General features: G+C 45.4%; 1 protein-coding gene and 1 long non-coding RNA gene across 2 annotated transcripts in view; one reads left to right on the top strand and one right to left on the bottom strand.

Moving 5' to 3' along the window:
- Positions 1-1,475: 1,475 nt before the first annotated feature.
- The window catches only part of LOC132367776 (NUT family member 2G-like), an 88,850-nt gene continuing 63,470 nt past the window's right edge, over positions 1,476-26,855 (bottom strand). The window contains exons 8-13 of the mRNA XM_059926363.1: positions 6,472-7,186; positions 5,390-5,518; positions 4,171-4,343; positions 3,423-3,718; positions 2,891-3,007; positions 1,476-2,369 (exon numbers count right to left, since the gene is read on the bottom strand). Of these exons, the coding sequence (XP_059782346.1) occupies positions 1,578-2,369; positions 2,891-3,007; positions 3,423-3,718; positions 4,171-4,343; positions 5,390-5,518; positions 6,472-7,186 (2,222 nt within the window). The 3' untranslated portion in view covers positions 1,476-1,577. The remainder of the gene's footprint in view (positions 2,370-2,890; positions 3,008-3,422; positions 3,719-4,170; positions 4,344-5,389; positions 5,519-6,471; positions 7,187-26,855) is intronic.
- Positions 12,965-13,942, top strand: LOC132366917 (uncharacterized). The gene is made up of 3 exons (XR_009503600.1): positions 12,965-13,063; positions 13,580-13,664; positions 13,797-13,942. It is a non-coding gene; the product is annotated as an uncharacterized LOC132366917 (long non-coding RNA).

The following is a 26,855-nucleotide window of genomic DNA, read 5'->3' on the forward strand; positions in this document are numbered from 1 at the left end:
CTGTGGAAGCCTGCGGCCCCAGTTTTGCATGCTGATGGTGTAGGGGTCATGTTCAGGGAGTCCCTGTTGTCCTAACCCCCGCCTGGGTCCTGGGGAAGGAATCAGAACTCAGAACCTGGAGAAGAGCCTTTGGCCAGCAGGGAAGGGGGGTGAGGCCCGGGGCAGGTCTACAAAAGATCAGAGCATCTGAGTGCTTTAGGAGGAAGGGGCTTCAGAGGTGGGCCAGCACAGGCCATGACGGGGGCTAAGCAGGCTGCGAGGGGGGTCAGTTCGGGGAGACAGCAGGGGTCTGCTCCCTGCCCCTCATTGTTTGCTCGTCTCACCCTTATGAGCGGGTCATTTCCCCTGCTCTGATGATTCAAAGTCTCTGCCGGCAACCGCAGGACGGTGACTGAGGCCTCCACACTCCTCAGCATGGATCCCAGCTCCCACCCAGATCTGGGGCCGCAGACACCTCTCCCCCACCCCTGCTGCCCCTGTGAGCAAGCTGTTCTTGTGAAACACGGTCATAGTTTGTCAGGAGGAACTGTTTTCTATGGGAATACAAATCAGTGTTGATACCAATACACACACATGTCCAGCCATGGGTGGAAAGGGAAGGGACAGTAGTTCTGGGGTGTCTTTGCACACCCCTAGGCCCCTAAGGCCAGTCCCCACAGCCACAGCCAGATGGGTCCTCCTCCCTCAGTTGAACGAGATGCTGCTGCACAGAAATCCCACAAGTTCCACAAAGGGGCCCAACTGTCGTTTCCCTTAGACACACCTGTAACGGGTGCCCCATGAATTTCCCCGCGCCCATTCCCCTCGTTGCATCCTCACTGGGATTAAGAGGTAGCTGCCTCAACCACTCTCCACACTGCAATAATCCCAGTGGGACTAGAGAACGCTCCCGCTATGACGAGGCAGACAGTCCTGTCCCCATGGCCAAGACTTTTCCTCTCTGGTCAGGCCACCCACACAGGAAACCCTGGATGAGCGGAGGGTCACCCCAGCGCCATCGCCTGGCCACTTCAGGGAAGCAGAGAGCAGCTCCATAAAGACAAGGGCCGTCTCCAGGCTCCGTCCTACAAACTGGTTAGTGTCCAGAGGGCTGAGAGGCACAAAAGCAGCTCTCCCTCCCCAGACGGTTCAGGGATGCAGAAGATGCTACAGATGCCCCAGAAGGCCCCTAGCCAAGCAGGCTTTAGAGAAGGGGATGGTGAGGGGGTCCCTGGGGAAAGTGAGAGCTATGCGTTCCCAGGGGCAGCCTGAGGAGTCCTTGTCTATGTGGAGGAAAGGTTTGGCCACCTGTAGATCCATAGCTCCTGTGACCTCCCTCACCCTTCCTTCCTCTCAGGTTCGCTCTCTGCGGAGCAGCTCCACACGAAGAAGATGACAGTGGCCTGAGAGCATTTCCCACCAAAACTATCTTTATTCACAATTTTCATACATCACTCCAAAGGTCCTGCCCACACCCACCTCCCCCACCTCCCTAACCCCCCACAATCCCAGGATCAGCTCTGGGGTGAGGAGGAGCCCCTAGGCTCCCCTGGGGGCCGCCCTGGGGGCTCGCCCTGGAGGGCCGGCCCGGCTGTTCCCTACTGGCTGCAGTGCTTCCTCTTCTTCCTCCTCTTCCCTGTGACAAACGGGTCACGCTTTCTCTTTCTCGGCTGTGAGGGGCGAGCCAGCCCCAGAGCCAAGGCTGGCCTCGCAGAGACCCCGTGGCCAGCCCCGGGGATGGGCAGCTTCTCAGCAGCGGCTGGGCGCCCACACAGAGCCCGCTTCCTCGACTTGGGAGCGGCTGGTGGAGCTGGGCTGGGGCCTCTTCTCTGAGGGGAGGGGGCCTGGGGAGCACTCTGGGCCCCCCAACCTCCAGGGGAGGCCAGGCCTGAGGCAGGGGCAGGACTCTGGGACAGCCCGCAAGGCGGCAGGCTCTGCGGAGAGGCCAAGAGGGAGGCCAGGCTGGGGAGCGCCTCCTCGTTCTCACTGGACGCGTCCCTGGGCCCTCGGGCCTCCGGAACAGGAGACGCCTCTCTGAGAACAGACGCATCCCTGGGTCCCAGTAGAGGGCCAGTGCGCCTTTGACCCTGGGGAGGGGAGGGCCGTCCGGCCCGGAATGGAGAGACCTCCTGACGTCCTCGACAGGGAACAAAGACTCTGAGCACGAACGGGCCAGTGTCTGTTCGGATGGGCCTATGAAGAGCCTCAACATCAATCTCTGGTGGGCAGGCTTCATCACTGACCCCTCGATGGCGGTCTTGGTCGTGCCTCTGGGCACCTTGGCCGGCGTGGGACTCAGATGGACTTGAGCCCATTCCGGGTGCACTGTGGCTCGCGGCTGCCGGCCCACCCTCGTCCTGTTTCAAGGCCAGGAGTCGTTTCTGCACCAGCTGGTAGGAGGGAGGAGGACAGTGACGGCTCCACGCGCACGTGTGAGAGGAGGAGCACTGGGCAGTGGGACAATGGCCCTGGGGGGGAGGAGGGGACGGGTGACCCCAGGACTAGACTCCAAATACAGACACGGTGGCATTCCTGCCATCCTCCTGCACCTTATTCCCAGCTGTGTGTCCTTCCCTCCGCTCCCGGCTCCCCATCCTCTCCTTCCTATCACCCTGCGCTGCACCCACCCCAGAGAGGGCCCTTCCCCATGCCAGGCCTCCGAGGCAGGGAAGGGACGGACAGAGCCATGTGGGCCTCCTGTTCTGGGGCCCTAGCTCTCCCCTGCTCACTGGGGTCCCTCCGTGCCCTGGTCTTCCTGGGTGTCCCTTGTCTCCCCTGTTCTACCTGCGATCCCTCCCTCCTCTGGCTCCCCTGGGCCACCTGGTTTCCCCTGTCCCCTGGATCACCTGGGGTCCCCCCTCCCCTGGAGTCCCCTGGCTCCCTAAGTGTCCCTCTCCCTCCCCTGGCTCACTTCTTCAGGGGTGAGTCCTTCCTCCTGCTTCAGCTCCTCAGCAAGGGCCAAGACATCCAGCTGTGGGTCCGGGGAAAACAATTCTGCCGGGAATCGAGGATGAATGACTGCCTCCACCTCGGACAGAAAGAAGAGGCTGTGAGCATCCTTGGCCAGGAGTGGCCTGTGACACAAGAAGACCAGGAGGGAAAGTGAAAAGCAGAGACCCACCCCCACTCTCCTCCACAAGGCGGGGATGGTCAGCACACACACACACACACACACACACACACACACACACACACACAAACATGCACATACACAGTCACACACAAAAGAGCACATATACAGATGCACATACACAGACACACAAAGGCATACACACAGACACAAACATATACACACATACATCTCCGTAAACCTCCCCTAACACCAGGCTCAGGAACAAGGAGCTGAGCTTAAGTCCCATCGGCCTGAGCAGAACCCAGATCTTGGGTGCTGAGAGTTCCATGCCCTGGCATCTTGTAGACCCCAGGCTCCAGGCCCAGCCTACCTTGGTGACAGAGTGTTCCCGGGAACGCAGCTCGTCAGTGTAGCTCAAGAGACACGGGTCCAAGTAGGTGTCGTCCTCTTCCTGCTTCAGCTCATTTCCGTCCTTTCCACATTCTGCAGGTGACTTGCCTGTGGCTGAGTGGACGGGCCCCACCAGCGCCTCCATCCTGTCCACATCCTCCCTCACAGTCTCAGGGGGAATCTCCTTGGGCGCCTTGGGCTCCGGGGGCCACTGGGATCTGTGTGGCTTCGGGTGCGAGGGCTGGGCCCTGGGGCCGGACATCCTGGGAGCACAGGCTGAGGCAGAGCAGGAGGAAGGGAAGGAAGGTGAGGGACTCCCGGTCCACCTCCTGACCACCGAGCGCACGTTGGTGAGGGCATTGTTTGGGGGACGTTGATGTGGGTGTGGGAGGGGTCAGGACCATCTGAAGCCTCATGCACAGTTGGAGAGGGGAGGTTAGGGGGTCATCTAAGAGAGTCACAAGTAAGGAAGTGGGGAACTTCCAATTTTCTAGGGGTCTCCCCATCAAGCCCACTTCTTAGGCAGACTTAGTGTGGGGTCCTTTGACAGGGAGGTGTGAGAGGAGTTACAAAACTGACCAAGTCAATACCCCGTAGTGACAAAGGGCAGCTGAGACCCCACCCCCCCACCCCCCGCCTCGGTGGCTGTTTTGGTTGAAAGACCAATGCCCCTGTCTTGAAAGAAAAGGATCCACATGGGGACGGTGGCCAAGCCTAGGCCCTGTTACCTGTGCCTTCAGCTCCAGTGGGAAGCTGGGTGCCTGGCTGAAGGCCCACTTTCGGGGCTGGGGGCCCCCGAGGATCCAGCTTCGGTGGGGCTGGAGGAGGCAGGTGCTGCGCGCACTGCATCCACTGCAAATGCTGAATGTGCGTCTCCTCCTTGGCCGCAAATTCCATGAACCTGGGGGGTGACGGAGACACAGGCCACCCTGAGAAAAAGGCCTGGGTTCTGGAGCCCAACAAAGGCAGCCAAGAATGAGGCACTGGGAGAGGATGTGCCTTGGGGCCGTCAAGGCCCTGTGAGGTGCTGTCCACAGCAGAGAGCTGCTCCTGGAAGTGATAACAAGATCTGGGACCCTTCCTGCCTCACCAGCACTGGAGGGCATTCAACAGCATAGACCCAGGTCGCTGAATTGAACCAGGTCAACGGGACACATGGCTGACCCAGGGGGCACCCTCCTCATGCCCCCGTCCCCATCCAGAACCACATGAAGGGCTGACAGCCAGAGGCTGGAACAGGCATGTGTTCCCCACAGGGGTCCTTGCCCGAATCCAGGACCCTGGGCTAGGACTGAGCCTCCTGGAACATAGACCTGGAGACAGGGCCCAGGAGAGGCTGGACGGTGTGGATGCTGAGCTTAGAGGAGAGGCCTTCCCTTCCTCTGAGAGGCGCTCGTTTGTTTGCTTTTGTTTCTTAAACCAAGGGGATTACCATGGAGCAAACACTGGAAGGGCCGGAGACCCTTGGGCCGACGACAGCTGGCTTCCCCAGCCTCTTCAGGGATGCCAGGGTACCCACTCAGGGCACTTTTCATGAGGAGAGGGGGTCCCAAATCTATGTTAGTGGCCGCCAGCCACCCACCACTAAGGAAGCAGCAGGCTGGCGGGTGGAGCTCTTTCCCCGGCCCAGCCCATATGGCCGGAGTTGGACCCCTACTGGACACACAGCTTCACCCTGCCCCGTCCTGAGACCTTCATGTCAAGGCAAGGGTAGGTCAAAATCAGGGGAGGGCAGAGCTCCTGGTGGAGGAAGGACAGAAGTCTCAAACTCTCAAGGTGAGGGAGGGGTTTCTGGGGGACAGTAGGGCCCCTGGGCTGCGGGGACCCTGTGCTGGGTGACAGCCCTTCTCCTCTGTCCTCTCTGATGAGCACCCCCACAGCCAGACCCTGCCCTCACCCATTCGCCTCACCCTCCACGCAGCCCCTGGGCCCAGGACGCTGACTCACTTTTCCGCCCTCTCGTAGTAGATCATCCGGTCAAGGTTGCTCAAGCGCCGCCATTCCTGCACGGCCCTCCACAGTCCCTCCTCCAGCGGCATGTAGGGATTCAGGCGGGCCACGGATCGAAGCACTGGGCTGTAAGCCCTTGGGGTCAGTCTCCGGGCCCAGCCCAGCCCGCACCTGCCTGACCCCACCCGCCCATGTGGACCACACATCACTCAACCCAGAATGACTGAGCAACAGGAGGGTGAGAGGCGGGCGTCTGGGAGGGCAAAGAGAAGCCTTCCCGGCCACTGCTGTCACCGCCTCACACTCACTCAAGGATGACCATCCACTCCCAGGCTAGAGCTGGGACATTGTGCCTTGGGGAGCTCTTTTCCTCCTCAAGGCTGCATTTTCATAATAAAAATCACTATCATCAATGAGGCGTGTCATGTGCCAAGCAATCTGCTAACACTTCATAGATTAGCCCAAGGAGTCTTCTGCACAGTCCTCTGAGTGAAGTGTAAGTGTCCCCTTTTTACGAGGGACCGGAGGTTTAGGATGGAAATGCCTGCCAGGCTCACAAGTCTAGTGGGAGAGAGCCCACGCCCTTAAGAGAGCTCTACCATCACCCTGTTCCTCGTGGAATTCTCCACAACGAAGTGGAGGCATGCATAAAGCGCCCTCCTGGGCCCCGCGCTCCTCCCCCTCCTCTGAAGTGACCTCCCCTGGCCATGTACGCTCAAGTCCTGTATGAAGGACACGGCACCACAGGAGAGTGCGGCATCCACTCCTTGGCTCCTCACCTTACACCACGACCCTCTCTGACTGCAAGTCTTCAGTCCATATTACCATGAGAATCATGGAAGAGCAAGCTGGCCAGACTCACAGGGTGGTGGGGCCAGTTGAGATAGGGCACATTTCAGTCCTGATGTCACGGACTGGTAGGCCCACCCATGTGACCGACAGTGTGCCTTCTCATAGCATGGACATCGCCCTCACACCTTCCTTCCAGTATCCCTAGAAAGCTAACGTGCGAGTCCATCCCCAGTTCCTCTTTATCTAAAAGCTCCCATAAGCTCAGGACCCCCTGAGCGTTCACTCACATGAGAAAGCAGGAAAAAGCTTCTGCATCAGGACTCAGGTGAAAGTGTCTCCGGGCCAGGGGCTTGATGTGCTGCCAACGTAGGAAGTTACTGTACTCTCTCTGGGGGTTAGAGGAGCCATCCTGCGAGGCGTTGGACTGGTTGGTGGCCAGGCGGCCCTCCCTGGAAGTGCCATGTGGCCATGGCCCAGAGTTCACTGGGCGAATGATAGGGGCCAGCTGGGCAGCTGGTGGTGGAGCTTGAGGAGGAAAGCCTGGGGTCCAGCCTCCCTTGCCAGCCTGACTAACTCCAACAGCTGAAGCAGTCACAACGGTCCCCATCACAGGGGTTGCTATGAATTCGGGTGCAGGACATGCAGCACTCCTGCTGAGGGCCCCTGGAGCGCTCCAGTTGAGGGGGGCCTGAGTAACGACAAAGGTCTGAGTCTGGGGGGCCTCCACTGTCCTCCCTTGTGACCTGACTTGGACAGTGAGGTTGCAAGCCCCAGGGGCACTGGGGCCACGGCCACCATTAGCCACCAAAGGCGTCCTGGGGAAAGCTGGCAGCAGCAGGCTGCTGCCAGGAGGGAATGCTGGGGTGAGGGGACGTGGCAGGTGCTGCTGCCAGGGTGGCCGGTGCTGGGCGCCAGGAGTGGGTGGAGGGAAGGGCACTGCCGTGAAAGTAGACAAGGAGGCACCGGGGTTCACGGTCACATCCGTTCCCAGCACTGGCCATGCTGTGGAGGCAAAGGAAAGGAGTGAATGGAGGAGGAGAATGGGCAAGTGGGACTGAGGCTTTCTGTGGCATCAGAGTGTAAATCTCCACAGGTCAGGGACACTTGGACAAGGGAAACTGTGCGGCGTGCAAATGTCTTCAAGTGATTTTCACGCCCTGACCTCCAGTGGAGAATTATTCCACTGGTGACCCCGTGCCCATCCACCAAGGTCCCTGACCCCTGTCTGCCGAGAAGAAATCGCCTCAGCAAGCACTGACTTGGAGAGCCTACCTAAAGCACCCCCTGGCACCTAAGCCTCACAGGCTGTCTCCCAAGACCTGGAACTGTGTGGACATCCGCTCTGTGAGAAATGCCCCTCAGCCGGCGAACTAGCAGGTAGGGACCTTCTCCAAGGTAAGTTCTAGGCACCCAAAGGCCCTTTGTGGACAGGTATTGTGTAAAATATTAGGGCCCCACCTCCTCCTCAGTCCTCCTTCTCCTGATGCTCAGTAGAAATCCCCTCTTTCTTTCCTAGCCTCACAAAACAAAACAAAATGCTGGAAAATATCTCTCTAATGGAATCCTGATACAAACCCATAACACTGGCCCAGAATGCACCTGCATCTCAGAACAACCCACAGCAGACACGTAACATGGGCCAGGTCCTGTCACCCCCTCCCCAGTGCCCAGAGTCACTGTCATCACTCAGGAGTTCTGTTCCTAGGAGGCGGGGGTGGGGGGAGTGGTGTGTGAGAAGTAGGCGCATGTCCCTTAGATTCTGTCATTTCACAGCCAGTGATGGCTGCAGAGGATTAAACAAGGGCCAGGGAATTGTCATGTTACATTGGTTATGGGAGTACAGACCGCCTGTGGTCCTTCCCCCTCCAGCTCCCAATAACGGAAAGACAATCTGAGAAGCAGGCAGAAGCCAGTTGCCATGGCGATCAAGTTGTCTGGATCACATCCCTGTTCAGGAGAACAAGGTACACACCACGGTGCACCTACTTAACCAGAACAGGTGTCATAGGACGTTTAATAATAACACAGAAGATCGTCTTCCTGCCCCTGGGCTACACTCCTTCCCCCTTTAAAAGAGGAAGCAGCCTTCACAGACATTCCGCCCGAAACAACCCCACTCCACATCTGTCCCCTGTCCATGAAGGAGTGACAGGAAATATGAACAAACTCTTCCTCTCAAGGCAGCCTGAGGGTCCACCATGAGATACTGGACGAGATGAAGTAGGTCTGAAGTACTACGATTCCACAAAAGGAAGAACAATTCAGAGCAACTCAGGAACCTGAGCCCTCTCTTGGCTGAAGTTACACGGTTGCCCATCCCCTGTTGAATCCCAAGCAACAATTGCCTGAACTGAGAAGTGAGCTCTGGGCTGGGAGGAGTGGACGAGGTGTGGGCTGCGGCAGTTAGAGTAACCTCCTGCCTAGCTCTCGGAGAGGACACTTCACTGCAGGTGTGGCCACACACAGCCCCACTGAACAGTTTTCTCACCAAGACCATCTCTCCCCACGGCCCCCTTAGATACAGTATGCTCCTGTTCAAATCCCTTAGAAAGATATGGTGAGGCAAGCTTCAGGTGCCTCAGGAACACAAGACAGGTCTAGGCTTTCCTCATGACCCTCCCTGTGTCACCACCAGGACATCACACACATCCTTACACACACGTTTCAAAGTGGCTTGTCTCCCTTCTAGAAAGAATCAACCTGCCTGCTGCCATCCTTTCTCCATAGCCAGGGCAATTCTTCTTGATCCACCTCCAATGACCCCTCCTCCCCAGTGCAGTCTCAGGTTTCTTCAGGCTCCCCAGTCTCCCCAGGTGAAATGTCCTCGTGTGTCCAGGGCTCTCTTCTCCCTCTACTTCAGTCCAACTGTGTGCCCACCGTGAAGTGTCACGTGTGAACCCGAAGGATGTGAGGGATGGCAGGGTCTCTGAGAACACACCCCCAGCCTATAGGCTTACCTCCTTCTGAAGCCATCCTGCAGGCTTGGGCACGGACTACTGCTGCCTGGTAGCCTCAATGAGAAAAGTCAAGACCAGGACCCAGAGAGTGACCTGCTTCAACAGACGCTCAGGATCCAACTGAAGGAGGGGCAGTTTGAGTCATAACAGTAGAATGTGGCTGAAACATTCTGCAGTGGGGGAGGGGCAGAGGGCACGTGGGTCTGGGTAGGGTGGGGGTGGGGAGACATTCCACGAGGGCTCTGGCAGGTAGGCAAGAACCGGAAGTTCCTTCCACCTCACACAGTGGCAACACAATTGGCGTGTGCCTCTTTACGCAGTTTATAAACTGTTTTTTTGATTCAAGGCACCGAGGTTGGACTTGACGGTCCCTTCCTTTCACTTCTTTTTCCATCAACCTAGTTTTGTGTCCCTCAACACACTCTGCTTCCTACCTGGCTCTTGACTTACTTCAGCAGAGACTAGACTTTCTGAACAAAATTCAGAACTGTTAGTCTGATAAACACTTGGGTATTTGTGGCCACATGGAACTGAGTATTTGAAATTAGGATTGTCTCAGCAGATCCAGTGTCTTTGACTGCTGTATGTACATCACTCCTAAAGGAGTGGTCCTTGTGCTCCAACCAACATCCAGCAGGACCAGCCTTACTAATGATCCTTTGTGCTGGAAAGCCCCCGTCCATCAAAAAACCGTCATGCAGCCTCCATGTCCAAGACCAGAATTCACTAAATGTCTTTCTCATAGTATTCCATGGTTGTAAAACATTTAGTTTTTTACCTTTTAAATGATTTTAGTATAATATTTTAAGCGAGCAACACCTTCTCATCGTTCAAAATTAAAATGTGCAAAATGGAATATGCAGTGGCGAGTCCTCCTCCCACCTCTTTCCCGGAGGAAACCAGTGTTACCTGTTTCATTAAAATCTTTCCAGGGATACGCCATGCAACTAAAAACGAAGGCAATCTGTTTTCATTTTTTAAAATGCCTTCATTTTTTTTTCTAGTTGAAATTTCATATATGTTCTAATATATCTGAGGATATTTCCAATGATTGTATGGGTATCGTGGCTCCTCTGTTTCTGCACTAGATTCCTAGAACAAGAATTTCTACAGTCTCTTACGTTTCAAAGTACCTGAAAGAATAGGGTGGCTCGATCTAGCAAAGAAAAATAACAAATGCCTAACTGATTTTGATTTTTGAATTTCACATAAACAATGAATTCGTTTTTAGTATAACGGTGTCCCATGCAAATTTTGGACATACTTTTACTGCAAATTCTTTCCCTGTTTATCTGAAATTTACATTTAACTTGAAATCTGTATTTTATCTGACAACACTACCAAGAAAGTATAAACATACCAAGCTATTATTAGTTACTCATCTTTATGAGAAAGAGAACTTGGAGTAAAGAGACTCAAGTGTGCACATTGGCTCCAGCAGAAAACACAACTGTAAACATACATAAAATCTGCAGGCTCTTTGGATGAAATGGATTTGGAAGAGCCATCATATAAGCACTGAATATCTTGGCTTAGTAGGGGTAAGGACAGAAGTAAGGAACAAGAAGGCAGAAAATCTTTTTCTCTTTCCTTATGGTAAAGGGACTAAACATCCTAGAGCCCTGGTTTTTCTAGGTGTTAAAAATCCACTACCCATGAAATGGATGTGCACTTTGACACAATGCCAAGAGTTTATCTACCAGTTACAAATCCCCATTCAGACAAACCCACTTCCATCTAAATCCTAGCCTGCAAGCCCTGCTTACAAGTTTGTTAATTTCCTGTCTGCATTTCTTACCCTTGCTCTTTAGAATCTAGGCCTCATCATTGCATATGGTCCCATCTGCACGGGAATCATGGTAGCATTCCTTTTACAAAACTTGTTTGATTATTTTTTTCATATTGAGAATCCATGTCAGTCAGTTTAACACTATCAAAATGATATGAAAGAGTACTTGTGTTTTGTGTTGTGAGAGGAGAGGACTGTTAGGAAACTTGTCAAGGGAGATGAAGGCTGAAAACCTCAGAGGATGGCAACCAAATCTCTTGGGAGACGAGATTCACTCACTGCTGTAGCAGCAGTACAACTCCTACTGATTGTGGGGTGTTGGAAGGAAACAGAGGTTTAGAAGGACTGTTCCACGGTGTGAAAGAGACTCCTGTTGGTGCTTAAGAAGTTCCTTGCCCCTTGTCAGGAAAAATTGACTCAAAAGAAGATGAGAAGATAAGGTGAGAATATTTCAAGCAACATCATGGTGAACTTTATATCTAAAGAAACTCCTCTTGGGGACTGAAAAAAATAAACAATTTGGGAATAACGGTCAGTACTGGAGCTTTTATAATGAAGGAAAACTTAAATGATTGTCAACCAATAACTTCACACTAGAGGGATGGTGAGGCAAAATATTGTACCCAGGCACTCGAGAAAGGCAGGCTTCCTTGTTGCTTCCTCCCTTTGTTCAGTCATTCAACCAATTATTTATAAGATTCTCACTCATAATTCTGATACAGTATTTGAAGGACTCTTCTCAAGGCCACTGATACAAAAATTGCGCTGTGCTAAAATTAGCCAGTCCCAATTCTGCAATCACTTTTGTAATACTTCAAAATCCTACACCCCAGGGACAGAGATAATCAAATTAGCCCAAATGTAATTTGGGAAGAGCAGTCACAGAAGGGAGTATCTAAAAGTCCTTTGGATCATGATCTCTGACTATTCCTGCACAGAGGCTGCGGGCAGGCATTGACTACTGAGAAAAAACAACTCTGGACATGCATCACAAGCCTCAGAAGACAGTTCATCTTCCACTCAATCACGAAACATTAAAGAAACGAAGAGATACCATGTTTGTGTCTTGTGGAGTTTTCAAGTCTGTGCACTTGGAGGCGCTTAGTGCTGTTAGATGTGAGGGGTCTTCAGAGGCATCCTGTTGAGTGAGAAATGCTCTAATCTTGCAATTGACCAGAAAGAGGATCTGATGATTGAAGTTTCTTTGGGAAGTATTACAAAGTCAGGTCAGTAAGTTGATCCCGCTACTATTTTTATTGTTGTTGTTGTTTTTAATGCCAACTGAAAGTCTGCAAGATATTACAAAAAAGGAGGGAGGGAAAGTAAAATTGTTCCCATACTACCTGCTGTGTTGAAATTGGCCCAGATTGTCCACTCTCTCTCAAAGTTATTTAAAAAAAAAAAAAAAAAACCGTACAAAGGAAACACCTGTGAATCAACATTTATTGAAAAACCTCCATGTATTAAATACACTGAGAAAAAATATTCTAGTAGAGTAAATGCGTTTGGAAAAACTCTAGGAACGGAGTCAGGAGACAGTATCTTAAGAGTGTTTCCCAGGTCTGAATTCTTTGCTAGAATTGTTCTTTAACGGAAACTTCAGGCTTGCTAGGAAAAAGGACCTACTGTTTTTTGAAAGGCATAAAGAAGAACCAAGGAAGTGCAGTCCAAAGGGCATGAAAGCACTTGCCCCAATTTGAGGCTACTGTGCTTAGAGCAGAGCTCTCCAGAACTATTTGTAGCTAAGTGCATGGGTTTCACGTGTGCAGTATAAAAATCAGGAGTGCACATCTCACAAGAGCTGGTTTTAAGAAGAGACCGTCACGAAGGTTCCCGGCGAGGAGCGTCGCCAGAGATGCTCCGTAGCGTGCCCGACCCTGCATTTCTCTCCTCTCCTGCAGAGACCTACAGATCCCCGCGCGCCCCTCGCCTGCACACCTGCGCACGCCCACTGGGGCGGGGCTCTCGGGCACGCGGACCGCCGTCCTCCAATGGCTCCTGGCGTCTGTTGGGGCAGTCGGCTCCAGAAGACAGGAGCGCATGCGCGAGCGCGGAGGGTGGGGCCCCAACGGCCGTCCGGCGGGGGCGGGGCCTGTCATGGCGGCCTCGAGAGTCAATTCCAGGAACCCTGAGGTAAGGGGTACGGGGACTTTTCACCCCTCAGGTGTCACCGCTCTGCGCTGTTGTTCACCCTGTGGGTTATTTGTGCCCTTGTCCGTGTAAGGAGACTCCCCACAATGTGGATTCACGCCCCCATAGAGCTCGATTCCCTTGAGGGGTTTACCCCAGGGTTATTGGCTCCACTGGGGAGCCGGCTGCATGAAGGGTTCAGTGATTGCGGGGCCTACAGTGGGGGGGAAATAGTGTGTGCGAGCTATTAAACAGGTGCCCAGGTGCCGTTCTAGGCTGCGCGTTCTGAAGAGTACAAAAGCTAGAGGGACGTTCTTGCGAGTTGAAAACCCTCTCATCTGGTTCCAAAGGTGTATCTCAGGTCACTGGAATATGAGTGAAGATCTAGCGAACATCCTCACAGCTTCACTAGTAACTTTTTAACATAAAAATATCAATCAACACTTATGTTCAAACTGTACTCTTTTGTCAATGAGAGGAGTAAGTTTCCTGAATCTAACAATAAGCATTTATTCGTAGTCTGATACTCTCAGATCATGACGGAATTGCAAGCATAGTTTGGCTGGTGATGCAAAAGTTCAGCAAAAATCAACGAAAGGAGTAGGTAAGAATCAATTCGGTATATAGAATTTACAGTGAAGAATAGTGTACATTTTAAGTTATTTGTAAATTCTGTGCACACATCCATTATATCTTTAAAATTAATTATATGGTATATATCTCCACATTTCTTTAGGGAGTGCTGATTCAGGTTATTAAGGCTTTGCTTGATGACACACCACTGCAGGTGCGTATGGGGCTTAAGGTAGTTTATGTTTGTATTCTGAGGTTGTGAAAGTACTGTGTGGGTGTGTTTGTAGTGTGAATTACATATATGTGCGTTTGTGGCTTGTTGGAGTTCAGTGTCTGTATTTAAGGATATTAAGAAGTTACATCCTTGTTTTTGGCAGTTGGGGAGTTGTGGGTGTTTATGTGTATCTGGAAGTGTCATGTTGTATATGCGTATTTGTAGATCTTCCAGGGATTGTAGGACCTCATGGGCAGTGGGTGGTTTTATGTATATCATTATTTGGGAGTCTATTGGGAATATGTTTCCATGAATTCCTGGCGTGAGGTTTATTTGTGTATTTATGGAGTTGGTGAGAATCTGAGTAGTGTATTTGTATTTGTGGGTTGGTGGTGTCTGTGTGGACATTTGGGGTTAAGTGGAAGACATGAGTGTGTTGTTGTGAGAGTGGATGTATTTGAGTTTATGTAGAGGGTTTGAGATGTAATTCAGATGTAGTCAAGTTGTTTGGGTTATGTATTTGTAGTGTAAGACTTTGGGAATGTGCGTTTATTTGTGTGTTTTCTCCCAGCATGTTAGAAATGCGTGTCTGATGGTGGGTTTTGAAGGGTTAGCTGCATGTACATAGTGGAAAAGTTGGAAAAAGTACTTGTGTTTATTATTTTTGGTGTAGGGTCATGTGTTTTGCCTATTTTTGAAATGTAGAGGGATCATTTGTATATTTAGGGCATGCTGTATTATGTGCGTTTCTTTTGGTGGTTTTCAGGAATTGTGTGTTTTGGGGTGTGTGAGGGCAGGTTTAAGACTATTTTATGGGGCTGGTGGTATAATGTATATGTGCATATGAATGTGTTGTTTGGTGTGGGGTTTATATGAATCTGTGTTCTGGAAGCAGGTGGTGTTATTTCAGTGTGAGTATTTGGGAGTGTGGGATTATGTATATGCAGATAGTGTGAAGCCTTATGTTTATTTTTGGTTATAGGTTGGTATATTTCCATATGTGTAGTATGCTGAGTAATTGGGGGTATATTTGGGGCTTGTGGTGAGAAACATGTATGTTGAGTTTGTGTGTGTATTCAAGGAGCGTAGCCGATTAGATGAATATTTACTAGAGTATGTGTTTACATTTTTCATTGGGGGTTATTTGTATCTGGAAGTGAGTATTTTTGTGTTGATATAGTAATGGAGTTATGTGTATACAGGAGAATGGGAGAATTTATTTGTACTGGAAGTATATGATATGGTTCTAAGTAAGTATTTAGGGGTATGGAGGTTTAAGATGTGTAATTTGGGACTTGGAAGGGGTTTTATGTGTATTTATATATGATATGCTGGAGATGTGTCCATGTGTCTTAGGAGTGTGTACTGGTTTGTGTGTATATCCATCAGGGCATGGGTGAATTCATAGGGTTTGAGGTTGTCAGAAATGGTCACAGTGGTTTCCCGGAATGCTGGGATTTTTGTGTTTGGAAATGTTTGGGGATTGTGGTGGTAATGTTGGATTCTGGAAATGTAAGGATGATGTATAGTGTTTGGGGGGATATATATATTTAGAGATTGGGAATATTTGCTGGTATGTGTGTCCATGAGTGTGTGGGGGTCATGAGTGTATAGTAGCTACAGTTGAGGGATTGTTGGTGTTTTTGTGTCTTGTATGTATCTGAGCATGAGGGGTGTATGTTCATGGTTAGTTTATGAGAGTGTACATCAGGGCTTTGTGTGTGTATTAAAGTATTCAGGGATCCTCTTTGTGTCACTTCTGGAATGTACTGGTTGAAGAACTTGGTGGAGTTGCTTATATGTGTATTTTCAATGTTCGTGGGATGGTCCTCTATATATTTGGTAAGTTTGGTTGTTTTGTGCCTGGGTGTGTGTCTTTAGGTTCATGGGGCTTACGGGGTGTGTATTCTGAGATATGGGAGAGGTTCAGTGTATGTATTTGGAAACAGAGAGGCTGTATAGGTTGTGTGTTCAGGAATTGTGGAGTATATGTATTTTGGGACTGTGGGATTGTGTGTGGGTATTTTTTTGGTGGTTCATGAAACAACTGTATACTTGGTGTTTTTTGAGAGCCTATATGTCTACAGGTTATTTGTTGTGAATATACAGGTAGTGTGTTGGTTGCATATGTTGGTATTTGAGCACATTCAAGGTGAGTGGTTTTGTGTAAAAATCAGGTAGTGAGAGGTGTTTTGTATGTACATTCAGGTTTCAGGTAGCAGTTGTATGGGTGTATTTAGTGTATATGAAAGATTGTATGTTCTGAGATATGTTCTGGAGATATGTAGTGTGGTTTTGTTTGTATATTTGGGGTGAGAGTTCAGGGTGTTACTCAGGGTGCAGTCAGACTGTGTGCACATATTCACATGAAAGGGGATAGGGTGTGCTGGAAGTGGCCCGTACTAGCTTGGTATAGTCAATGGTGCATATCTCTTCCCAGCTCTGTGACGTCAGGTTGAAATTAGTCATGCTGAGAATAGTTACACCACGTAAGTTGTGAAGCTCCGTAAATCAAAGCTTTCCTACTTGCCCTTGGAAAGCATTTTATTAAGCATTCATCAGCATTTATCACTGGTGTGTGTGTGTGTGTGTGTGTGTGTGTGTGTGTGTGTGTGTGAAGTAAGAATATTCAGGCATCAGTGCGTACGTATATGGGAGACTCTATGAGAATTTTGAGTGGGGCATTCAGGGGCTGTGGGCCTTGGTATTTGTGCCTTGACCCTGGTCGATCAAGTTGGTGCATTCTTTTTTTTTTTTTCCTTGCCCATGTACTTTTAATGTTACAAGTACATTTTGTTTCAATTCTGACATATTATTTTATGCTATAATTGATATGTTTTATTTACAATAAATATAACAAAATATCCTTTTATTATTTTATTAGGTTTTTAGATTCTGTTTTGTTCTAAGTACTCTTTATATGTATACCTGTTACAGTGCCCTTAATTTTCCTTTTTCTTAAAAAGCTTTTGCTATCTAGTCTGTCAGTTTTAAATGGTACTCACTGACACTCATATATACAACAGTCAGTTACCTTTTTCAAATTTCACTCTTCTCCCTCTCTTCTCCTCCCATTTTTAATGGAATTCTTTCCACATACTCGGAACATGTAACAATTAAACACTATTCTCTCACCCACTACCCTACTCTTGTGTTAGTATTTGATTTACAATTAAATATGTTAAATAATCACCAGCAATCATTTACCAAGGTTTCCTCAGTGTGTGCTGTTGACATGAGCTCATCCTATTGTAGATTCCTCATGAATGACTCACCTGCACAATAGTCCCTGGGTTCTTGCACAGTCGAAACTGTTTACTTATAGACTTGATACGTTAAAGGCAGCTTGGCTGAATATAAAAACCTTGGGTAACTTTTGTTCTATGGAATATTTTGAGAATGCTGTTCCACTGTTGCTTTGCATTGTATGCTGCTCTTGAGAGGCTGGTGCTAGACTAATATTCTTCTCATTATAGGTAATTTGATTATTTTGTTTAGAGGACCTGATGATTTTTTTCCTTAGAGTCGTTTTACTAACATGTTTCTCAAAGTGATTTGTTTTTGAATCATTTTCCCGGGTACAAGGTAGGCCCTCTCAACATGTCAATTTAAGTTATCTTTTATTTCCAGGTAGTTTTCTTGCCTTACAGATTTAAATATCAATATTTATTTCTGTTGTGTTTCTTTTTCATTTCTAGTAACTCTAATTATATAAAGATCAGATTTTATTTTCTTGCCTGCCTGGCATTTCATCCACTTTCTCCTTAAACATTTTTACTCTTTGAAAAAAATCTCAGATGTACTCTCTTGGTTGTCTTCCTGCCTTTCCTCAAAGTCCCTTATTAAAATTTTATTCCAATCTGTACTCTCTTGGGCACCCTCTAATTTGTTCTTCCTTCCCTGGTGGAATTTGTCTTTTTCTTCAATTCGTTTTCTGAACTTGATTGACTTTCATTGAATTTTTTGTGTGTTTTGTCCTGTTTTGTCATTAGTTTTTAAAATTGCTGATTCAATGCATGCATTCAATGTTAAAAAACTTATTGTTTTAAAACTAATTGCTTGTTTATGAATATTTAATTCAATTTAGAAGTTTGTTACAGTATTCTTCTGCTCCCTTACTAATTTTTGGAAAGAATATCTATCACAGGAAATATTTTAATTTGAATTTTCTATTTACTTTTTGTAGTACTTTATGTTGAATTGAGTTAATTTTTTTTCAATCCTAGGCTTTTTGTTGATAATTTTCCTGGTGTAAGAGTGCCCTCTTTTACCAGTATTTTCAAATGCATTTAAAATTTTTGATTATGTTGGTAATGGTTGGGATGGCGGCAGAAAGAGAGGAGAGGTGGTGTGACATGTTTGTCTTTGGTTTCTGTAGGATCCTTAACTTTTACTTCTTCCTTTTTCTTCCTTCTTTCTTTTCACTGCCACCACTTCTCCATTTGGCAGATTCTCCCCCAAGAAGCAATGCTTCCCAAAGGCTAATACCTAGAGTTCTGCTTACTTTCAAGCCCAATTCTTATAGCTGATGCCAGAAATTGACAATTCTTCAACTTGTGTTTAACATTTTGACACTTACTCTTGTAATCTCACTTTCTGGAAGTGATTTTGTCTATCTTTATCTGCATCTTCTGTTCCACTTTTCTTTTTCACAGAATCTCTTAAGTTCGCCTTCCCTCATTCTTCATGCCTGTAGACTTTTACCAGCCATGATGATACCGACCAGGGTTCTTGGCCTTCCTCAATAAACAGAAATTGACTAGAGGCCAGACAAGAAATTCAGGCAAGGCTTTACTGGGGCCCCTGCTGCAGCAGTGGGGAGCCAGAACAAGTTACCGGTTCCCTTGCTCACTTGCTCACTTGGTGGGGGGGAAGTGAGCTGGTTCTTTATATGGGGTGAGCATAGGGGGTGTCCAGGGGTCGGGCCAGAGGGGTGGCTTAAGTGTTTTGTCCACCCCTCTGGTGGTGTTGAGTGCAGGGGGCGTGCTCAGTACCCTGCTTTTGCTCCGGACACCCTGTTTTTTTGCTCCTAGGTCTTCAGAAATGACAGTAGGGAGGTTTTTTGTTCTTTTTGTATCTTTTGTACGTAATTTGTCCCAACTGCGCATGCATGCAGTTATTTTTAGCCCCTTATAGTTTCTTTGTATTTTTTTGCTTGAGGAGAGGTTTGTCCAGGTGCAAGCATTGCAGCACTGCAGCAAAAGGTCCCAGGTCCCAGGCCTGTCTCAGTGAGAGCCTGTTGAAACTTGTTTTTCATTTCTCTACTTGTAAATAATTAGAAGTTCGTGGTATTCTCTGTACCCTAGTATATCTAAAACATGGCCAATAGCAATTTTATTAGTGTTCTTTATTTGTGTTGTTTTACTTGTCATTGTTGATCTTCTGGTTTGGAAGGTTGAAGAGATTCAGATTCAGGTGGTCACCATTACAATCTGTAGCTGGACAGTTTCCCAGGCAAGGTTTTAAACAAGAAAATGGCAGTTTTAGAAGCTGAGCTGAGGCACTACTGCAAGATTGAAAGAGTGGAATTGGGGATCACAGTAATTGTTCTGGTTGGTGAAGTGGCTCACAATAAGTAAGTGGCAGTGGAATTTAGAAGTGAGGGTGGATTCAAATTGCACTCAAAACGATAAGGACGAATTGTCAGTTTCTTAAATAAATTGTCTTGGGACTTCCCTGGTGGTCCAGTGGTTAAGACTCTACGCTCCCAATGCAGGGGGCCCAGGTTCGATCTCTGGTCAAGGAACTAGATCCCACATGCCGAAACTAAAAGATTCTCGCATGCCACAACTAAAGATCCCGCGTGCCGCAACGATGATCCTGCACACAGCAACTAAGACCTGACACAGCCAAACAAACAAACAAACAAACAAATAAATAAATATTTAAAAAATAAATTGTCTCTTTTTAAAAAATTGTTATGTATGGACTAAATTTTCTATTCATCAATAGCAAAATAATCAGTTCATGGGTTAAGATAACCTCCTGCCAATGCACAGTAAAGATACCAACTGGTCATTGACCTTCAGGAAAATTCCAAAGGAAGCATTGTATTTTTTTTATTGAAGTATAGTTGATTTACAATGTTGTGTTAGTTTCAGGTGTACAGCAAAGTGATTCTTTTCAGATTCTTTTCCCTTACAGGTTATTACAAAATATTGAGTATAGTTCCCTGTGCTATATGGTAGGTCCTTGTTGATTATCTATTATATATATGGTCGTGTGTATATGTTAATTCTGAACTCCTAATTTATCCCTCCCCTCCTTTCCCTTTTGGTTCCATAAGTTTGTTTTCTATGTCTGTGGATCTATTTCTGTTTCATAAATAAGTTCATTTGTATCTTTTTTTTTAGATTCCACATATAAGTGATATCAAATGATATTTATCTTTCTCTGTTTGACTTACTTCACTTAGTATGATAATCTCTCAGTCCATCCATGTTGCTGCAAATGGCATTATTTCATTCTCTTTTTATGACTGAGTAATATTCCATTGCATATAAATAGCACATCTTCTTTATCCATTCATCTGTTGATGGACACTTACGTTGTTTCCATGTCTTGGTATTGTTAATAGTGCTACTATGAACATTGGTGTGCATGTATCTTTTCAAATTAGACTTTTCTCTGGATATATGCCCAGGAGTGGGATTGCAAGATCACATGGTAACTCTATTTTTAGAGTTGGTCCATTCTCTAGGGCCAAAGAATCCCCATAAATGTTGATGATTTCTGGCCCCTCTTCGTGCAGATGGGTTCAGGGTGTCTGTACCTAGGCAGACTCACACTCCTTCAGCATTTGTGTGGTCCTGGCATATGGGTCTTGAGATGAGTGAGCCTGGTGGACAAACGGCCATGTAGAGCAGCAGCAGTGTATTAATCAAGTTTTCATTTTCTGTATTTTGTGATGTTTTGACACCTTAAAAAGCTGTCTGGCCAGGGAGAGACTGCCCCACACTGGGCTAGCAAAGGGCTCTCTGGGAGCTTGTCTTTCATATGCAAATCAACCAACCAGTCTGGTGTCTAGAGCCCCAATTACCCCATTTATCTAACTTACACACTAAGCCAATATTTCCCCTGACCTAAAATGTCCCAGGGTCAGGTACCAGGCAACTAGGGACCACACCTATAGCCTAAAACCCACCAGAATTATTCAAACTAAGCAATCCTAAATTGTTTACTCTGCCCTCCCTTACATTTTCTGTCAAAATTCCAATAAACGCTCTGGCATAGGCTTTCTCCTTGTTCCTGCTTCTGCCTCCTGACCAAACCTGGTACTTACCCACTAGCCCTGTGTGGTGTTGCATGTCCCCTTCTTTCAGGAAATGTAACTAATGAGTTTCAAAGGCATTGGCCTCTCTGTATCATCACTTGGTCACCTCCGTAAATTAAATCCTGGACATAATTTTAGAACAGTTGGCACAGTGAGCAGAACGACTCAAGTGTTCAATGGAGGGGCCACCTCTGGGCTGCTCTTGGCTTTCTAACTGATTTTATCACACAGCAAGTTCTGCCTAAGAAGGCACTGTTAGTTCTTGGTGCATTTGCACTTTGGCTGCTGCCACTTTGTGCTGTGTCTACCATATGCTGTATTCCAACTTAAATTGTTATAGGATCTTGAAGGAGTAGTCCTTAAGGTCCTTCTCAGCTCCTTCTGTAACTTAAAGGTGCTATAGTATAGGTCTGAAAAGGCTATAATTCACTAGTTGGCACCTTAGCCAGGACAGATTCATCTCATCAGTCTCTTTTTGTCTGAGATCAGCATACCTGCTTTTTAGGCTGGTGACTCTAGGAGTGACTAGAATAACTAGTTAACATACAAGGCAGAGGCTTCTCCCAAAAGTGAGTGAGGGGAGGCTTCCTCCAATAGACTGTGTTGGGATGCCAGTCTGATCAACTAAGCGAACAATGGTGGACTGCAGTTTTGTTTTGTTTTCCATCTTCATTGAGAAATAATTAACATATAACATTGAGTGAGTTTAAGGTATACAATGTGATGATTTGCTACACATACATAATTGCAAAATGATTACCACAGTATGGTCAGTTAACTTTTCCATTCCTTCACACAGTTACCTTTGTGTGTGTGTGGTTAAGCCATTTGAGATCTACTCTCTTAGCAACTTTGAAGTATATGATACAGTATAGTTAACTGTAGTCGCCATGCTGTACGTTAGATGACCAGAACTTATTCGTCTTATAACTGGAAGTTTCCACCATTTGATCAACATCTCCCCATTTCCCCCAATTCCTAGACCTTGGCAACTACCATCCTACTCTGTTTCTGTGAGTTTCAGCTTTTTTACATTCCATGTATAAGTGATAGCACACAGTATTTGTCTTTCTGATTTATTTCACTTAGCATAATGCCCTCATGGTCAATCCATGTTGCTCAAAAGGCAAGATTTCATTCTTTTTCTTGGCTAAATAATATTCCATTGTGTGTATATCTATATATATAGATATATTTGTCACATCTTCTTTAACCATTCTTCTGTTGATGGACACTAAGGTTGTTTCCATATCTTGGCTATTGTGAATAATGCTTCAGTGAATATGGGAGTGCAGATATTTCTTTGAGATAGTAATTTTATTCCATTTCCTTTGGCTATATATCCAGAAGTGGGATTGCTGGATCATATGGTAGTTCTCTTTTTAATTTTTTGAGCATACTGTTTTGCATAATGGCTGTACCAATTTACATTCCCACCAACAGTGTACAAGCATTCCTTTTCCTCCACTTTTATCTTGTGTCTTTTTTATGATAGCCATTCTGATAGGTTTGAAGTGATATCTTATTGTGGTTTTGATTTGTGTTTCATTAATGATTATTGATGTTGAGCATCTTTTCATACACCTGTTGGTCATTTATATGTGTTCTTCGGAAAACTGTCTATTTAGATCTTCTGTCCATTTTTAAATTGAATTGCTTGGTTTTTTGCTGTTGGGTTAAATGAATTTCTTATGTATTTTGGATATTAACCCCTTATTAGTTTGTTTACAAATATTACTCTCATTCCATATGTTGCCTTTTCATTTTGTGAATTGTTTCTTTGCTGTACAGAAGGTTTTTAGTTTGATGTCGTCCCATTTTTTAATTTTTGTTTTGTTGTTTGTGCTTTTGATGTCATATCACTAAGACAAATGTCAAGGAGCTTCTACCCTATGTTCTCTTCTAGGAGTTTTACAGTTTCAGGTCTTATGTTTATGTCTTTAATCTATTTTGAGGTAATTTTTGTGAGTGGTGTAAGTTAAGAGTCCAGCTTCATCTTCTACACGTGATATCCAGTTTTCCTAACACCATTATTTGAAGAGACTATCCTTTCCCCAGTGAGTATGCTTGGCTCCCTTGTCAAATAATAATTGACTGTATATGTGTGGGTTTATTTCCGGGCTGTCTACTCTGTTCCATTGTTTTATGTGTCTGTTTTTATGCCATACTCTTTTGATTACTATAACTTTGTAATAAGGTTTGAAAACAGGAAGTGTGGTAACTCCAGCTTTGTTTATTCTTTGTCAAGATTGCTTTGGTTTTTCGTGGTCTTTGTGGTTCCATTTGAATTTTAGGATTGTTTTTTCTATTTCTGTGAAAAATGCCCTTGGAATTTTGATAGGAATGACATTGAATCTGTAGATGGCCTTGGGTAATGTGGATATTTTAACAATGTTAATTCTTCTGATCCATGAACATGGGGTATCTTTCCATTTATTTGTGTCTGTAAAATTCTTTCATCAAAGTCGTATAGTTGCAGTGTACAGATCTTTTGCCTCCTTGGTTAAATTTGTTCCTAAGTATTTAATTATTTTGGATGCTATTATAAATAAGATTGTTTTCTTTATTTCTTTTTCAGATATTTGGTTGCTAGAGTATAGAAATGCAATTGATATCTGGATGTTGATTTTTGTATCCTGGAACTTTACTGAATTTTAAAAATTAGTGCTAACAGTTTTTGATGGAGTCTTCAGGATTTTTAATCTATGAGATCATAAATCTGCAAACAGATTTACTCCTTTCTTTCTGATTTGCATGCCTTTTATTTCTTATTTTTGCCTGACTTCTCTGGTTGGGACTTCTGGTATCATGTTGAATATGTGTGGTGCCACTCTGGGTACCCTTGTTTTGTTTTCTTGTTTCTGATCTTAGAGGAAAAGCTTTCACCCTTCCACTCTTGAGTGTGATTTTAGCTGTAGGATTGTTGAATATGACCCGTATTCTATACTCAATTTGTGAAGAGTTTTTTTTTTTTTTATCATGAAAGGATATTTTGTTTCATCAAATGTTCTTTCCCCATGTATTGCGATGATTATATTATTTTTATCTTTCATTTTATTAGTGTGGTGTATCACAATTATTGATTTGCATATGTTGAACCATCCTTGCAGCACAGGGATAAATTCCACTTGATCATGGTGTATGATCCTTTTAATGTGCTGTTCAATTTTTTTCTATTGTTTTTCTGGTCTCTATTTCATTTGATTCTGCTCTGATTTTTGTTGTTTCCTTTCCTCTGCTAACTTTTGGTGTAGTTTGTTCTTTTCTTTAAATTTTTTGATGTGTGAAGTTAGGTTGTTTATTTGAGATATTTATTTTTTCTTAACATAGTCATATATTGTTACAAACTTCTGTTAGAACTGCTTTTGCTGCTTCCCATAAGTTTTAGTGTGTTGTGTTTCCATTTTCATTTGTTTTAAGATATTTTATTTCTGTTTTGATTTCTTCTTTGACCCACTGGCTGTTGAAGAGTGTGCTGTTTAATTTCCACATATTTCTGAGTTTTTCAGTTTTTCTACTGTTAATTGATTTCTAGTTTCATACCGTCATGGTTTGAAAAGTTGTTTGGTATCAATTCAGTCTTCTTAAACTTGCTGAGAATTGTTTTGTGAGCTAGCATATGATCTATCCTGGAGAATGTTCCATGTGCACTGGAGAAGAATATGTATTCCACTGCTCTTGGATGGAATATTCTGCATATGTCTGTTAGGTCCATTTGGCCTGAGGTATAGTTTGAGTCCAGTGTTTCCTTATTGATTTTCTGTCTATATGGTCTGTTCATTGTTAAAAGTGGGATAGTAAAGTCTTCTACTATTATTGTATTGTTGTCTATTTCTGCCTTCTTCACTGTTAATATATTTGGGTGCTCCAATGTTGGGTGCATATGAATTTACGATTGTTATATTCTCTTGGTGAATCAACCCCTTTATCATTATGTAATGATCTTCTTTGTCTCTTGTTACAGTGTTTGAGTTAAAGTCTCTTTGTCAAAGATGCAGACATAGAGAATGGTCTTGAGGACATGGGGAGGGGGAAGGGTAAGCTGGGAAGAAGTGAGAGAGTGGCATGGACATATATACACTACCAAATGTAAAATAGATACTAGTGGGAAGAAGGCACATAGCACAGAGAGATCAGCTCGGGGCTTTGTGTCCATCTAGAGGGGTGGGATAGGGAGGGTGGGAGGGAGATGCAAGAGGGTGGAGATATGGGGATGTATGTATATGTATAGCTGATTCACTTTGTTATACAGCAGAAACTACCACATCATTATAAAGCAATTATACTCCAATAAAAATGTTAAAAGAATTAAGTAAAGTCGTTTGTCTGATATAAGTATAGCTATCCATGGTCTCATGTTGTTTGCATTTTCAGGAAATATTTTTTTTTCCCTTCACTTTCAGTCTGTATGTGTCTTTGAATCTGAAGTGAGTTTTCTGTAGGGAGCATTTAGTTGGATCTTTTTTTTAAAAAAATCCAGCTCCTCTGTCTTTTGACTGGAGAATTTAATCCATTTATATTTAAAATAACTGTTGATGGGTAAGGACTTACTAATGCCATCTTATTAATATTTTTCTGACTCTTTTGTAATTCCATTGTTCTTTCTTCCTCTCTTGCTTTCTTTGTGAATTGATGATTTCCTGTAATGTAAGCTTTGATTCTTCTCTCTTTAACTGTTATGTATCTATTGTAGGTTTTTGCTATGTGGTTACCATGAACCTTACATAAAACATAGATGTAACAGTTTATTTTAAGTTGATGACAACTTAACTTCAATTGCATACCAAAATGCTACCCTTTTACTCCCCGACCCCACATTTTATGTTTTTCATGTCAAAATTTACCTCTTTGTATATTGTATATTTTTACAAATTAATATTATTGTCATTTTTAATAATTTTGTCCTTTAACCTTTATACTAAAGTGATTAACACAACACTGTATTACAATATTACAGTATTCTGAATTTGTCTATATACATACCTTTACCAGAATGTTTTATATTTTCATATGTTCTCATGTTAGTAATTACCGTCATTTCCTTTCAGCTTGAAGAAATCCTATCAGCATTTTTTGTGAGGCAGGTCTAGTGTAGAATAGCTCCCTCAGCTTTTGTTTGAGAACAAACATCTCTTCTTCGTTTCTGAAAGATAGCTTTGCTGGATAAACTTCTTTGGCAGTGTTTCTCTTTCTGCGCTTTGAATTTTTCATCCCACTCTCTCCTCGCTTGCAAGGTTTCCACTGAGTATCCACTGATAGCCTTATTGGGGGTTCCTTTATTATGTGAGGGTTTGTTTTTCTCTTGACAGTTTAAAAAATTCTCTCTTTGTCTTTGATTTTACACAGTTTTTTAATAGTGTGTCTTTGAGAAGATCATTTTGGGTTGATATTTGGTGTTGACTTATTAGCTTCATGAACTTGTATGTCCAAATATTCTCTCCCCAGATTGGGAAGGTATCAGCCATTCTTTCTTTCTTTTTTGGCTTAAAAGAGCAGAAATTTATTTTCTCACAGTTTTGGAGGCCAGAAGTCCAAAATCAAGGTGTTTGCAGGGCCACGATCTCTCTGGAGACTCTAGAAAAGATTCCTTTCCTTGCAATTTCCAACTTCAGCGAATGGCTGTTGGCATTCCTTGGCTTGTGGCTGTGCACTCCAATCTCTGCCTCCATTTTCACATGGTCCTTCTCCTCCTTTCTGTCTGTGTCTTCTCCTCTTATTATAAGGACACTTGTCAT

The sequence above is a fragment of the Balaenoptera ricei genome, chromosome 6, assembly GCF_028023285.1.
Source record: "Balaenoptera ricei isolate mBalRic1 chromosome 6, mBalRic1.hap2, whole genome shotgun sequence".
NCBI classification, from domain to species: Eukaryota; Metazoa; Chordata; class Mammalia; order Artiodactyla; family Balaenopteridae; genus Balaenoptera; species Balaenoptera ricei.